Here is a 14,565-nt window from a genome sequence, read left to right as displayed (position 1 = left end):
CACGCCACTACACGCAGCTAATTTTTTGTATTTTTAGTAGAGATGGGGTTTCACCATGTTGGCCAGGCTGGTCTTGAACTTCTGACCTCAGGCAATCCGCCCATTTTGGCCTCTCAAAGTGCTGGGATTACAGGCGTGAGCCACCCCGCCTGGCTGCCAGCTAAATTTTTAAATTTTTTTAGAGGTTGTCCAGGCTGGCCCTAACCTCCTGGGCTGAAGCTATCTCCCGGCCTTAGCCTCCCAAAGTGCTGGGATTACAGGCGTGAGCCACCACACCCAGCCTAAAATTAGTTTTACCTGTTTCCTTTCACCTTTTAAAATGTGGCTAGTAGAAAAATTAAAAGCACCTATGGGTCTCACTGTGTTAAGGTGAGACCCCACCCGCTGGGCGGGGTGACTCCCACCTGTAATCCCAGCACTTTGGGAGGCCGAGACAGGCGAATCATGAGGTCAGAAGTTCAGGACCAGCCTGGCCAACATGGTGAAACCCCTACTAAAAATGCAAAAATTAGCCGGGCGTGGTGGTGTGCACGCCTGTAGTTGCAGCTACTCGGGAGGCTCAGGCAGGGAAAATCGCTTGAACCCAGGAGGCAGAGGCTGCAGTGAGCCGAGATAGCGCCACTGCACTAGAGCCAGTACAGCCAGGGTGACAAGAGTGAAACTCTGTCTCAAAAATAAATAAATAAATAAATAAATAAATAAATAAATAAAATGGCTATGCTTACTGGGTAGCTAGGAGTTTGCTGATATCCTGTTATGGGAATACTACCAGCAGTTTGGATTTCGGGAGATACCAGAGTACTGGCCCCTTTTCTTTCTTTTCCTTTTTTTTTTTTTTGAGACAGAGTCTCGCTCTGTCACCCAGGCTGGAGTGCAGTGGTGCAATATCGGCTCACTGCAAGTTCCGCCTCCAGGGTTCACACCATTCTCTTGCCTCAGCCTCCTAAGTAGCTGGGACTACAGGCACCCGCCACCATGCCCGGCTAATTTATTTTTTTGTATTTTTAGTAGAGATGGGGTTTCACTGTGTTAGCCAGGATGGTCTCGATCTCCTGACCTCGTGATCTGCCCGCCTCGGCCTCCCAAAGTGCTGGAATTACAGGCATGAGCCACCTCGCCTGGCCCAAGCACATGCCATTTCAATGGCCTTGTGCTACACAACTCCCACTATCCTATTCTGCTCTCTGTTCCAGGCTCTGGTCATATTGGGCTCTTTTTCTTTTTTCTTTTGTTTGAGATAGAGTCCTGCTTTGTCGCCCAGGATGGAGTGCAGTGGTGTGATCTCAGCTCACTGCAACCTCCACCTCCCAGGTTCAAGTGATTCTAGTGCCTCAACCTCCTGAGTAGCTGGGACAGGTGCCAGTCATCACGCACGGCTTATGTTTTGTTTTCAATTAGCAATAATCGCACCCCGGATAAACCTAATTGGCTATGATACTGCCACTGTGCAAAGCTAATGTTTTGTAGTTTCAGTAGAGACAGGGTTTTGCCATGTTGGTCAGGCTGGTCTCGAACTCCTGACTTCAGGTGATCCGCCTGCCTTGGTCTCCCAAAGTGCTGGGATTACAGGTGTGAACCACCGCGCCTGGGCCATACTGGCTCTTGACTCTTCCTTGAACTAGCCAGATTTGCTTCTGCCCTAGCACTCTTCGACTTGTACTTTCTGGCTGGCATGATCTTCCCTCAGAGGATGGCTTAGTTCCCTTGATTACTCCAAGTCCTCATCACCATCTAACACGCTTATGTTTTACTTATTTCTTGCCTGTCTCTCCCCACCATAAGATCCAAGAGGGTTGGGATTTCTGTCATTTTTTTTTGTTGTTCAGTGCTATATTCTTGGTGGTGTCCACATGGTAGGTGCTATTTGTTAACTGAACACGCAAGCAAATATTTCCCTGAGTTTGTCACATGTCTATGTTTTTGATGTATGTCTGCTATGCAACAATCTTATTTACATACCCAAAACTATTTAAAAAAATTTTTTTTTTTTTTTTTTTTTTTTTTTGAGATGGAGTCTTGCTCTGTCGCCCAGGCTGGAGTGCAGTGGCCAGATCTCAGCTCACTGCAAGCTCCGCCTCCCAGGTTCACGCCATTCTCCTGCCTCAGCCTCCCGAGTAGCTGGGACTACAGGCGCCCGCCACCTCGCCCGGCTAGTTTTTTGTATTTTTTTTTAGTAGAGACGGGGTTTCACCGTGTTAGCCAGGATGGTCTCGATCTCCTGACCTCGTGATCAGCCCGTCTCGGCCTCCCAAAGTGCTGGGATTACAGGCTTGAGCCACCGCGCCCGGGGTAAAAAAATTTTTGATACGGAGCCTCACTGTGTCGCCCAGGCTGGGGTGCAGTGGCCTGATCTCAGCTCACTGCAAGCTCCGCCTCCCGGGTTCAAGTGATTCTCCTGCCTCAGCCTCCCAAGTAGCTGGGATTACACGCATGCGCCACCACACCTGGCTAATTTTGTATTTTTAGTAGAGAGGGGGTTTCACCATGTTGGCCAGGTCCTCAACTCCTGACTTCAGTTGATTGGCCTACATTGGCCTCCCAAAATGCTGGAATTACAGGCGTGAGCCACCGCTCCCGGACTAAAATTTTTTTTAATAAGGCTCAACTTTTGCTTCCTCAAGAATTGATTTTCTCGTTTATTAAACTGTTTATTGTGAAAACCGTCAAACATACAGTAGCGTCATTCCATTATTTCTTGATTGGGAATTCCATCAGGGCAGAGGCCTTTGATTTTTCACCGTCTGCCAGGACCTCAGCAACCCCAGGAAATGTTTCCAAAGAATGAATTAATGGCATGAAGGCTTCTCCGGGGCCTGCCTCAGGTCCCCTCGCGGTGCCCAGCACAGTCCCGGGAGCCGTTTGCCGACTCAAGGCGCCTGTCCTAGTTTCTCCCGCCAGGCCTGGCCTTCCCCTGTACACTCACGCGGCCACCTCCAGGCGCGGGTTTGGACAGGGCTTCCAGAATGGGAGGAGCCTTGACTTCCAATTGAACAAAGTTTTTCCTAGGAGCCCGCCGGTCCCAGCCCCACCCGGGCCAGAGGCCGCCTCACAGACTAGGCCTCTTTGCCGCCGGGGCCGCTCGCGCGCGTTCTCCTCTCTTCAGCCCTCCCTCTCCCTCCCAACCCTCCCCCCGCCACGGGCTGTGGCGGTTGGTCGTCCCTTTCCCACCCCCTCAGCTAACGAGCGGGCTCTAGGCCCTCTGGGATTGGCTGTGCTTGAGTGCATCTTCCCTCAGCGTTTCTGATTGGTCGCTGGACGCGCGGGATGCGGGTCCCCATTGGCTAGGCTAGGGCGCCTGCGCGGCGGGGTTCTCGGTCGCCAGCCATTCCTGGGGAGGACTGCCGCTCGTTCGGACGTCTTTCCTGTCGCTGGAGGAGACGTCCGGGCTCTCCGGGAAGGCGGCTGCGGCGACAAAATGAAGATATTCGTGGGCAACGTCGACGGGGCGGATACGACTCCGGAGGAGCTGGCAGCCCTCTTTGCGCCCTATGGCACGGTCATGAGCTGCGCCGTCATGAAACAGTTCGCCTTCGTGCACATGCGCGAGAACGCGGGCGCGCTGCGCGCCATCGAAGCCCTGCACGGCCACGAGCTGCGGCCGGGGCGCGCGCTCGTGGTGGAGATGTCGCGCCCAAGGCCTCTTAATACTTGGAAGATTTTCGTGGGCAATGTGTCGGCTGCATGCACGAGCCAGGAACTGCGCAGCCTCTTCGAGCGTCGCGGACGCGTCATCGAGTGTGACGTGGTGAAAGGTAACGCGGAGGCGCGCTCGGGGGCGGGGGCGCGCTCGGGGCACTCTGCCTGTTAGCCACGCCCCTTACCCGGGGGTCGGTCACTGCGCGGTTGGGAGGGGTGGGGAAGTGCGCGGGAGCAGGCCGGAGGTGTTGGGGGCGCGTTGGGTAGAGCCACCCTCCTCCCCTGCGGTCCAGGAACCGTCCACCAAGTAGGAGGAAGCGGCTCTGGGTGGGTGCGGCGGCCACTGCGAGCCAAGCTACGGGGCCGGGGACGCGCCTGAGAGCCTTGCGAGTGTACCGGGGGCGCGCCTTCTCCTGGTCTCCTGGGCCTGGCACCCAGCGGAAATTGGGAAGTGACGGGCACAAGCCGGATCATGAAGCGGGGAAGATTTCTCCACTTCCCCACTTCCTCTCCAGACGTCGGTCAGAGCAAGGGAAGAGGGAAAAGGTGGGGGCTGACGCCCCAAGGCCGCCCTCCTGTTCCCTCCCGATGAATGTGCTCAAGCGGAAGGTAACGGGGCCCTTGGACGTTTCTCGGGCTGGGGTCTGTTAGTCTTGTCTGGCATGGGTCTACTCACGGGCACAATTACACGTGGGTACGAGAGGGGCCCCTTCCGAATCACTTTGGCCTTTCAATATTAGGTAGGTTAGGCGTGGTAGCTCTGTGCTTTCCTCCTTGCTCAAACCTGGGATTTTTCTTTGGGCTCGATTTTACATTTGTCAACTGGAAACCCCAGCCTTTTGCATGTGCAAGAAAGTTTGTTTTATGAAGGCCCCTTCTGCGTAGTCTTTACGTGCCAAGCCAGTGCCCTAGGGCAGTGTCATTCTTTCATAAGCTTGGTGACTTTGCAAGGGGGCATACTCTGGCTGAGGGGGTCCTGGGGAGGGGTCTGTGAGAGGTCTTCATTAAACAGTGGCTAAACACGATTTATTGAATCAGTAGTAGTCATTGCTTGAGCAGTCTAATCCTCAGGGCAGATCCCTATTGCCTTTTCTTCGAGAAAAATGTGTCACCGTAATTTAAGCCTGACTAGCGACCCAGTTGACTTTTTCATAGCCTGAGTTTTTATTCCTTAAGCTCTTTTACATTGGCAAGGTTTGGTAGGACAGCCCTTGTGTATGTGGCCAGCCTCTGCTCCACTTGGGAACAGATCAGAGCTAACTTTGCCCTGTCATCTCGGAGGATGCAGCCTGGGAGTATCTGATGCCCTACTCCTGGTGGGTTCATACCTGCTTATACTCTGTGTGAGAAGTTTCAGGGATAGGAAATAAATGTGGGTGCAAGTGCTTATTTATCCCACCAAGATATTTCATTTGCTGTCCTGGAAAGGCACATCTTTGGGGCCATTCCTAGTCCTTTAAGTGGGGGAAATATAAAGGGTCGTAGTGTCCACTACTAGGAACAAGTCCTTGTTCTGCATTAATACTGCATTCTATTTTCCTCAACTCAGGTTATACACGTCCACGACTATCCGGAATCGGGCTTTCCTGCTGGGTGCTCTGAGGCAGGCTGTATGGTGCATGGATTTTTGCTTTTGTTTAAAGAGTGGGGCAGGGTCTCAGATTGGGTACTTGTCCAGCAAGAGGATGGGGTATATGAGTCTCATTTGTGAGAGTTTTGTGTTTAATTGACTTACCAAGTTTCTTTTGTGGTTGTTAGGTAGGGTGGCTACTAGATTGAGAGTCTAGAGTCAAACATCTGAAGGGACAGTCTCCCTGGAACTCAAGCTCCTTGCTTGCTTTCAGGTGGTAGAGAATGCCAAAAATTTGCCTGAATTTGCTTGGGACCCAGCACCAAGTGACAGTGGGGGTGAAGAGCATAACTGCCCATGAATTTTTAGAACTCCTGGCTGACTCCTTGTGAGAGTTAGAGGGAGTTTTGTGCATTTGTTCCTTTGTAAACATTTGGCAGAAATGCATTGACTTACTCAGGGAGTGGTGGTCAACTATTTGCAGTTATGTGGTTGTGTAACAGAGCTCCTGATATACTTCTGTGTAAGAGACTGCGGGAAATATTTGAACATCATGTTCTCCACTGATGTCTTTCTATCTGTTTGTGATGACGGAAAGTGAGAGTTGAAAGTTGGGAGTGTAGTAGAAGCGACTGGCTCTCTAGAGAGTGTATTCATTTCTTGTGCTAGGAGTGGTCATTTGATTGAGTCTCCTCGTGTTGGCTGACAGGGCTTTGAAAAGCACAGAAGCTTAGTGTTGCACGGGACAACCAGCTCTGTTTTCTTTCACAGGAAAAAAAAACAACATAGTTGCTTGGTTACTCTGGGAGCTTAGATAGGATTTGTAGAACAGAAATCTCAATAGCAACAGTGGATTGTAACCACTCCACAGCTTCCTCCTATTAGGTGTTCAAAGATGAACAGCTTCCGGAAACACGTACAGACTTGTGGGGAGATCTGAAAGACCAAAGAGGAAAATATCTCCTCATCATTTTTGTGAGTGACTGTTTCTTCTTCCTATACAGAGCTCTGTAGTTTCAAGTTTAAGATTTTTTCCTTTTTCTTTTTTTTTTTTTGAGATGGAGTCTCGATTTGTCGCCCAGGCTGGAATGCAGTGGCGAGACCTCAGCTCACTTCAAGCTCCGCCTCCCAGGTTCACGCCTTTCCGCCTCAGCCTCCCGAGTCGCTGGGACTACAGGCGCCCGCCACTACGCCCGGCTAATTTTTTGTATTTTTAGTAGAGACGGAGTTTCACCATGTTAGCCAGGATGGTCTCCATTTCCTGACCTTGTGATCTGCCTGCCTTGGCTTCCCAGAGTGCTGGGATTACAGGCGTGAGCCACTGTGCCTGGCCCTCAAGTTTAAGATTTTGTCTTAAGACAGGAGAACTTATTTTTCTGGATTCACTTAATTTTGGTACTGGAAGACTTTTGATGCCACCAGACCATTTGGAGATCTCTGTAAAACATTACTTGATAGTTCCAATGCAGTGATTTCCTTCAAAGTTTCCTTGAATTAGATCTTCAGGCAACAAGGTTCCTGGAATTTTTCAGATCTCTGGTTTTAATGGTCTTAGGAGTACCTGGGTTTCAGGGCATCTTTAATATAGCTAGGTCTGTGCTTTGCTGCTTACTGTGATAGGGTGTATCACTATTGGATGCGGTTGAGTTAGCTGGGCCACCTATTCACACTTTCTTCTCCAATATCAGGCTTAGAAACTTCCTGATACAGTTTGGTTATAATTGTATCAGATGGATTTTAAAATTTTGTACTTATTTTTATGTTATTTATATATTATTTTTTGAGACAGAGTCTCGTTCTGTTGTCCAGGCTGGAGTGCAGTGGTGAGATCTCAGCTCACTGCAGCCTCCGCCTCCTGGGTTCATGCAGTTCTCCTGCCTCAGCCTTTCAAGTAGCTGAGAATACAGGCCACCACACCTGACTAATTTTTGAATTTTTAGTGCAGACAGGGTTTCACTATGTTGGCCAGGCTGGTCTCGAACTCCTAACCTCAGGTGATCTGCCTGCCTCGGCCTCCCAAAGTATTGGGATTACAGGTGTGAGCCACCATGCCCAGCCTGGATTTTTAAATTTTTTGATCAGTTACACAACTCGTCTGGGCAGTCATTTGAATTGTACATGTGACACCTCAGTTTTCAATTTTCACCACTTGGTCTGAATAAAAACCACCTAAGGAGGGAAACAGACAATGGGATGTCCAAATGCTCTTGTAAGCCTGTGGAAGTTTTTGTCTCATTCTAGTGTCAGGAATCTGTGGATGGAATTATCTGGACTACTAGAATTGTTCCTTAATATTACCTCAGAATGTCTAGAGGCCCCTCCCCCGAACAAGTGCCTATGAGCTCCAGCAGCTCTCTGCTTCCTCTTCACTTTGGGCCTTTCTGCTTGCCATCTCCAGGTGGTTTTGCCATTTCTAAGGATTACCTCAGCCTCTGCTTTTATTTTTATTTTTTATGTAAAAATTTTAAAAAATATTTATTCATTCTTTTAGAGATAGGGTCTCGTTTTGTTGCTCAGGCCAGAGTGCAGTGGCATGATTGTGGCTCACTGTAGCCTTGACCTCCTGAGCTCAAGCCATCCTTCCACCTCAGTCTCTCAAAGTATTAGGATTACAGGAGGGAGCCACCATTCCTGGCCCAGCCTCTGCTTTTAAAGGGCTCTTAGGCCACATGCTAGTTTTTAGTTTTTTAGCTTACTGTACCCAAAGTGGAGATGAGAGATCACAGGACAACTCTAGTGCCTTATGGCTAGGCCGAAAGAAACACGTAGTTTTTCCCAGGTAGTAGATAAGGCTCTGGCCATGGGAGTGTTGAGGACAGAGTTGTGGTAATTCTTTTTTCTTTTTGAGACGGAGTTTCACCCTTTTTGCCCAGGCTGGAGTGCAGTGACGTGATCTTGACTCACTGCAACCGCTGCCTCCTGGGTTCAAGTGATTCTCCTGCCTCAGCCTCCTGAGTAGCTGGGATTACAGGCACATGCCACCACAGCCGGCTAGTTTTGTATTTTTAGTAAAGATGGGGTTTCACTGTGTTGGTCAGGCTGGTCTTGAACTCCTGACCTCAGATGGTCCGCCTGTCTCGGCCTCCCAAAGTGCTGAGATTATCGGCGTGAGCCACTGTGCCTGGCCTCATTTTGTTCTTTTATCATCTCTGCCAGGTTCTAGGTTTGCATGGCATTGTGTTTTGCTTGAGATGAAAGATAATATTCTATAGGGAAATAAACCTCTGGTTATTTCTAGGTTTGAATAGTCATAATTCCTTATTCTGTAGCTGTTTATGTCTTACAAGGCACTTCTGTCTTTTCTCTTGAACCTCTTAACTTTGAGGTAGGTAGGATAGATTTGTCGGAGGAAATAAGTGGTAAGTTTCTTTTTATTTTTTTTTGAGACGGAGTTTTGCTCTTGTCACCCAGGCTGGAGTACGGTGGCATGATCTTGGCTTACTACAACCTCCTTCTCTTTCTCCTGGGTTCAAGTGGTTCTCCTTCCTCAGCCTCCTGAGTAGCTGGGATTACAGGTGACTGCCACCACACCCGGGTAATTTTTGTATTTTTAGTAGAGACGTGGTTTCACCATGTTGGCCAGGCTGGTCTTGAACTCCTGACCTTGGGTGATCCACCCATCTGGGCTTCCTAAAGTGTTGGGATTACACGCATGAGCCACTGTGCTTGGCCAGTTTCTTTTCTTTTTTTTTCTTTTTCTTTTTTTTTTTTGAAATGGAGTCTTGCGGTGTCACCCAGGCTGGAGTACGGTGGTGCCATCTTGGCTCACTGCAACCTCCCAGGTTCAAGTGATTCTCCTGCCTCAGCCTCCCGAGTAGTTGGGATTATAGGTGTGCACCACCACACCTGGCTAATTTTTGTATTTTTAGGAGAGACGGGGTTTCACCACATTGGTCATGCTGGTCTTGAACTCCTGATCTCATGAGCCACCGCACCTGCCTAAATGGTAAGTTTCCTAAGATAACAAGTCAGTGATACCTGTATCTGGAACTGAGACCATTGAATTCTTTTTTTTTTTTTTTTTGAGACGGAGTCTCGCTGTGTCGCCCAGGCTGGAGTGCAGTGGCGCGATCTCGGCTCACTGCAAGCTCCGCCTCCCGGGTTCACGCCATTCTCCCGCCTCAGCCTCCGAGTAGCTGGGACTACAGGCGCCCGCCACCACGCCCGGCTAGTTTTTTGTATTTTTAGTAGAGACGGGGTTTCACCATGTTAGCCAGGATGGTCTCGATCTCCTGACCTCGTGATCCACCCGCCTCGGCCTCCCAAAGTGCTGGGATTACAGGCTTGAGCCACCGCGCCCGGCCTCTTAATTAAGGATCCCTTTTGTGCTGTGCCACGCTTCTGACTTCTACTTATTGATTGTATTTTTTTCCCATTATCCTGAGGTTTGTGTCATTGTCTTCAAATCCAGGGAAATGTCTTGTTCTGTAGGAGCAGCTAGATGGGCATCCCAGTACGAAAGTTTCTAAAAATGAGGACCCTTGTTTGGAGATTATTAAGAATGTTTCTTATCTTAGTATTGTCATCCAGGTAGCTCTTTGTTTCTTAAACTGATGTGACAGATAGCATCCTGGTACTTGGACGCTATCTGAGAGTAGCCACAGGTAGAGAATGGAGCTAAGCTCAGAACCCTATTTCCTAGGGGCAGGCTTCTCTCATTCAGATTCTGCCTGTGCTATTGTGCTTTGTGAGTGTGGACTTGAGAATTTCTCTCCACTCCTTCACTACCTGAAGTTTTATCCTTCTGTGTGGTGGATAAGTATATAATTTTGAGACCAACATCCTGTCTTCTCCTACCCTACCACAGCTTACTCAGATCATAATGAGAGCTGCAGGGTTAACCTGCTTAGCAGAGCCTGTTAGCTGCAGTAATTGCAGCTTCATGCCTTATAGGTGAGAAACCAGATATTTCCTGTAAGCAGTCTGCTCTGTGAACAGAAGCCGAAGGTATAAGGTATACCTCTGTCCCTTAAAGAGGAAACAGTGGAGGATGTAATGTGGTCTGGGACAGGGGGATTGGGCATGAACTCAGCCACTAGGCTTAGTTTCTATTCCCATACCTCGTTGGCTTACACAGGGTCCATGTTCTCTGCTTCTAAGCTTTAAGTTTTAGTCATTTGACACGGTCCTGCCTTATACCTTGACGTTTCAGGATTAGATTGTGTAGCAAAGGGGCACTGGAAGAGCTGTGATTCTGGTCCTGACTCTAACACACTTTGAGTGGGGCAAGCCATGTAAAAACTCTGAGCATGTATGTGTGTCCATCTGTTAAATGGAGATAACGATTCTTTGCCCTGCCTACCTCACAGGATTGTGAGGCCCAAATGAGGTCCTCCCGTACCTGAGAGTGCCTTGAAAACTTGGGAAGTACTGTGAAAAAGCAGAGAGATCATATTGGAACAATGTTGTGAACTGCTTGCTTGTTGCAGTCTAACTCTCTTGCCTTAATTGGACATGGGCTGAGAGATGGGTCATACCAAAACGTGAGTGGTGGTTTCCAGTGTTTGAGAGTTAGGCTTCAACAGTGAGCTAGGCTTCAAAGCTGTTTGGTGAGCTTGGGTTGAGAACATTGAAGAATTGAGTGATCTAGGAACCCTTTCTGCATTTTGTTCTGCTGGTTTGTACTTACAGGAGATGTGAAGATTTTTATCCTGTGTTGCAGTTCATCTCTGCTCCTCCTCTCACCAGGAAGTTGGGTGAGGTGGCAGGGTTTGTAAAGGGGAGAATGGGAAGAAGGCTGTAGGCAAAGATGACTGTTTGGGACAGTCAGAAGCTTTGTTATATGGGAGCTACATTTTATGACACACTCCTGGAGAGGAGGGTTTGGAGGCCCTGGAGGTAGCTGGCAACAGCTGGGTGCTGTTGTGTGTCCAGTTTGGGACCCATCAGGTAGCATGCCCTGCCCCCCTAATTGCTAACCCTCTGTCTGCTGCTTTATCAGACTACGCGTTTGTTCACATGGAGAAGGAAGCAGATGCCAAAGCCGCAATCGCGCAGCTCAACGGCAAAGAAGTGAAGGGCAAGCGCATCAACGTGGAACTCTCCACCAAGGGTCAGAAGAAGGGGCCTGGCCTGGCTGTCCAGTCTGGGGACAAGACCAAGAAACCAGGGGCTGGGGATACGGCCTTCCCTGGAACTGGTGGCTTCTCTGCCACCTTCGACTACCAGCAGGCTTTTGGCAACAGCACTGGTGGCTTTGATGGGCAAGCCCGTCAGCCCACACCACCCTTCTTTGGTCGCGACCGCAGCCCTCTGCGCCGTTCACCTCCCCGAGCCTCTTATGTGGCTCCTCTGACGGCCCAGCCAGCTACCTACCGGGCCCAGCCGTCAGTGTCACTGGGAGCTGCCTACAGGGCCCAGCCTTCTGCCTCTTTGGGTGTTGGCTATCGGACTCAGCCCATGACAGCCCAGGCAGCCTCTTACCGCGCTCAGCCCTCTGTCTCCCTTGGGGCCCCATACAGGGGCCAGCTGGCTAGTCCTAGCTCCCAGTCTGCTGCAGCTTCTTCACTTGGCCCCTATGGTGGAGCCCAGCCCTCGGCCTCGGCCCTTTCCTCCTATGGGGGTCAGGCAGCTGCGGCTTCTTCGCTCAACTCCTATGGGGCTCAGGGTTCCTCCCTTGCCTCCTATGGTAACCAGCCATCCTCTTACGGCGCCCAGGCTGCCTCTTCCTATGGGGTTCGTGCAGCTGCTTCTTCCTACAACACCCAGGGAGCAGCTTCCTCCTTAGGCTCCTACGGGGCTCAGGCAGCCTCCTATGGGGCCCAGTCTGCAGCCTCCTCACTAGCTTATGGAGCCCAGGCAGCTTCTTACAATGCCCAGCCCTCGGCCTCTTACAATGCCCAGTCTGCCCCATATGCTGCACAGCAGGCTGCTTCCTACTCTTCCCAACCTGCTGCCTATGTGGCGCAGCCAGCCACAGCTGCTGCCTATGCCAGCCAGCCAGCAGCCTACGCCGCACAAGCCACTACCCCAATGGCTGGCTCTTATGGGGCCCAGCCGGTTGTCCAGACCCAGCTGAATAGTTACGGGGCCCAAGCATCAATGGGCCTCTCAGGCTCCTATGGGGCTCAGTCGGCTGCTGCGGCCACTGGCTCCTATGGTGCCGCAGCAGCCTACGGGGCCCAACCTTCTGCCACCCTGGCAGCTCCTTACCGCACTCAGTCGTCAGCCTCATTGGCTGCTTCCTATGCTGCCCAGCAGCATCCCCAGGCTGCTGCCTCCTACCGCGGCCAGCCAGGCAATGCCTACGATGGGGCAGGTCAGCCGTCTGCAGCCTACCTGTCCATGTCCCAGGGGGCCGTTGCCAACGCCAACAGCACCCCGCCGCCCTATGAGCGTACCCGCCTCTCCCCACCCCGGGCCAGCTACGACGATCCCTACAAAAAGGCTGTCGCCATGTCGAAAAGGTACTGTATGCCCCCCCGCCTCTGCCCCCAGCTGGGGCTTAGGGCAAGGGGCTGAGGTTGGCATGGGAGGGAAACTGGAGGCATCGGCCCCTCCCTTGGTCTTCTCTTCTCTATTTTCGTGGGATGTCCAGAGGCCGAGGGGAGCAGTGTCAATGAACTTCTCTGGTCACCAGAGTTCAGGTGGAGCATAGTGCTCAGCCTGGGGTGGTAACTGCTAGTCAGACCAGGCACACTGTCACCTGTCTAGGCTAGCCCAAGTGTCATTGGAGCTACTGCCTGCAGGACTGTGGCCCATATCTTTTCCCACTGTCTCAAGGATCCTTAAGCCTATTACGTGGTTGTCCTGGCTTTGGCAGGGATGGGGGTTAAAGAGTAGTCCCTTTGGCACTCACTGGCTAAAGGCAAGTTTATGAGGTGCGTCCACTCTGGGAAGTTGGGGACCTTGCTTTCATCCGCCGTTCTGTTGATAAACAACCAAGGTCTTTCTCTGCAGGGCCCAGGGGTGGAGATAGTTTGCTGTGGTGTGGGAATGTAGACCAAAATCCACCTTGGCCAGTTCAGAGGGGAGGACTTCAGTGGAGGCTTTGGTTTCCCACTGAGTTGAAGCCAGGCTTGATTTTTTTGGCCTGGATAGGGTGATGAGCCTTCTGACTAAAGGAGACCAATCTCTTGGAGACCAGTGTGATCACACCCTCCCTTTCCCCATTGGCATCTCCCCAGTGCCCACCTGGAGTCCTCCCCTCAATTGTCTCATTCACCAACTGTCTTCTTCTCTCGACTAGGTATGGTTCCGACCGGCGTTTAGCCGAGCTCTCTGATTACCGCCGTTTATCAGAGTCGCAGCTTTCGTTCCGCCGCTCGCCGACAAAGTCCTCGCTGGATTACCGTCGCCTGCCCGATGCCCATTCTGATTACGCACGCTATTCGGGCTCCTATAATGATTACCTGCGGGCGGCTCAGATGCACTCTGGCTACCAGCGCCGCATGTAGGGCCATCCTGGGATGGGGCACCACAGGGCGGGAGGGAGAAAAGAGGTGGGTAGGGTTACAGATCCAGGTTATAACTACTCTGGCCCATACCTTTCCTGGTTGTGGTTTTTCATCCCCTCTACCATGTGGGCCTTCCCCAGGAGATGATCCTTTTGAGTGTTCGGCAGTAACCTACTTTGTTCCTTCGCCTCAGCAGCAAATCTTGCTACTGGCTCTAGATCTGCGGTTTTCCCTCTGCCCTGCCTCCCGTCTCCCCAGAATGGGAATTTCTTTTATGTTTTTATTTTTTTCCTGGCTCCTTTTTATTTTTGTGCGCGATATTTAAGGTCGTCTGGATGGGGAAGCAACCTGCAGCTGAGGTCGCCGGCGCCTTTTTCTTTTTAGATGGGAAGGAGGCCAGGAAAGGGTTAGCTTAACCATTTCCTATGTGCCAAGCTGTGCCAGCAGTCCAGGGTACCCTGACTGTCCCTCTGTAGACTGTTGAGACTGAGTTCCTGTTGGGACAGTCAGTTGGCATGTATCCAAGTCCCTGCTGACCGCTAATGTTCTAGCTGATGGTGAGCGGCACAGTCCCACTTCCCCATCTCCCCAAGTAGGTGGTGTTAGAAAACCTTAATTTTTTTTCCCTTTTGTATGGACTACAAATAAAACTTGGGGCAATTTGCAGTTTGGAAACCTGGTTGTCATTGTCTTGATTGCATTCAGTGTCAAAGCAGCCAATTTGACATCCAGGAATACATGATAGCTTAAGGGAAGGCAGTCAGAGAACCCAGGACTGGTGAGGAAAGGGGTTTGAATGTGGGAATTAGAAGGATTGCCCTGTGACCCAGAAGGATTTAGCTTATCGTCGTCCTGCTAGCCTGCCATCTTTCAGACTGGAGTCCAGAGCAAGTGGCCTGGTCCTCAGCCCTCAACTTGAGTTAGTCACACCAAAATGCAGTAAATAATGCCCATTTTCCTCTG

General features: G+C 50.9%; 1 protein-coding gene across 3 annotated transcripts; it reads left to right on the top strand.

Moving 5' to 3' along the window:
- The first annotated feature begins 3,137 nt into the window (after positions 1-3,137).
- On the top strand, positions 3,138-14,277 carry RBM14 (RNA binding motif protein 14). Of its 3 annotated transcripts, none has more exons than XM_025357146.1 (3): positions 3,138-3,752; positions 11,148-11,258; positions 13,395-14,277. In XM_025357146.1, exons 1-3 carry the CDS (start codon positions 3,416-3,418, stop codon positions 13,415-13,417), a joined length of 471 nt encoding a protein of 156 aa, XP_025212931.1. In that variant the 5' UTR covers positions 3,138-3,415; the 3' UTR covers positions 13,418-14,277. The 3 variants fall into 3 exon arrangements, with proteins under 3 accessions (XP_025212931.1, XP_025212930.1, XP_025212932.1); XM_025357145.1 differs by having other exon boundaries at positions 11,148-12,612; XM_025357147.1 differs by lacking the exon at positions 11,148-11,258.
- The last annotated feature ends 288 nt before the right edge of the window (positions 14,278-14,565 follow it).

The sequence above is a fragment of the Theropithecus gelada genome, chromosome 14 (genome assembly GCF_003255815.1).
Source record: "Theropithecus gelada isolate Dixy chromosome 14, Tgel_1.0, whole genome shotgun sequence".
Classification (NCBI taxonomy): domain Eukaryota; kingdom Metazoa; phylum Chordata; class Mammalia; order Primates; family Cercopithecidae; genus Theropithecus; species Theropithecus gelada.
This window is presented reverse-complemented; position numbering and strand designations above follow the sequence as displayed.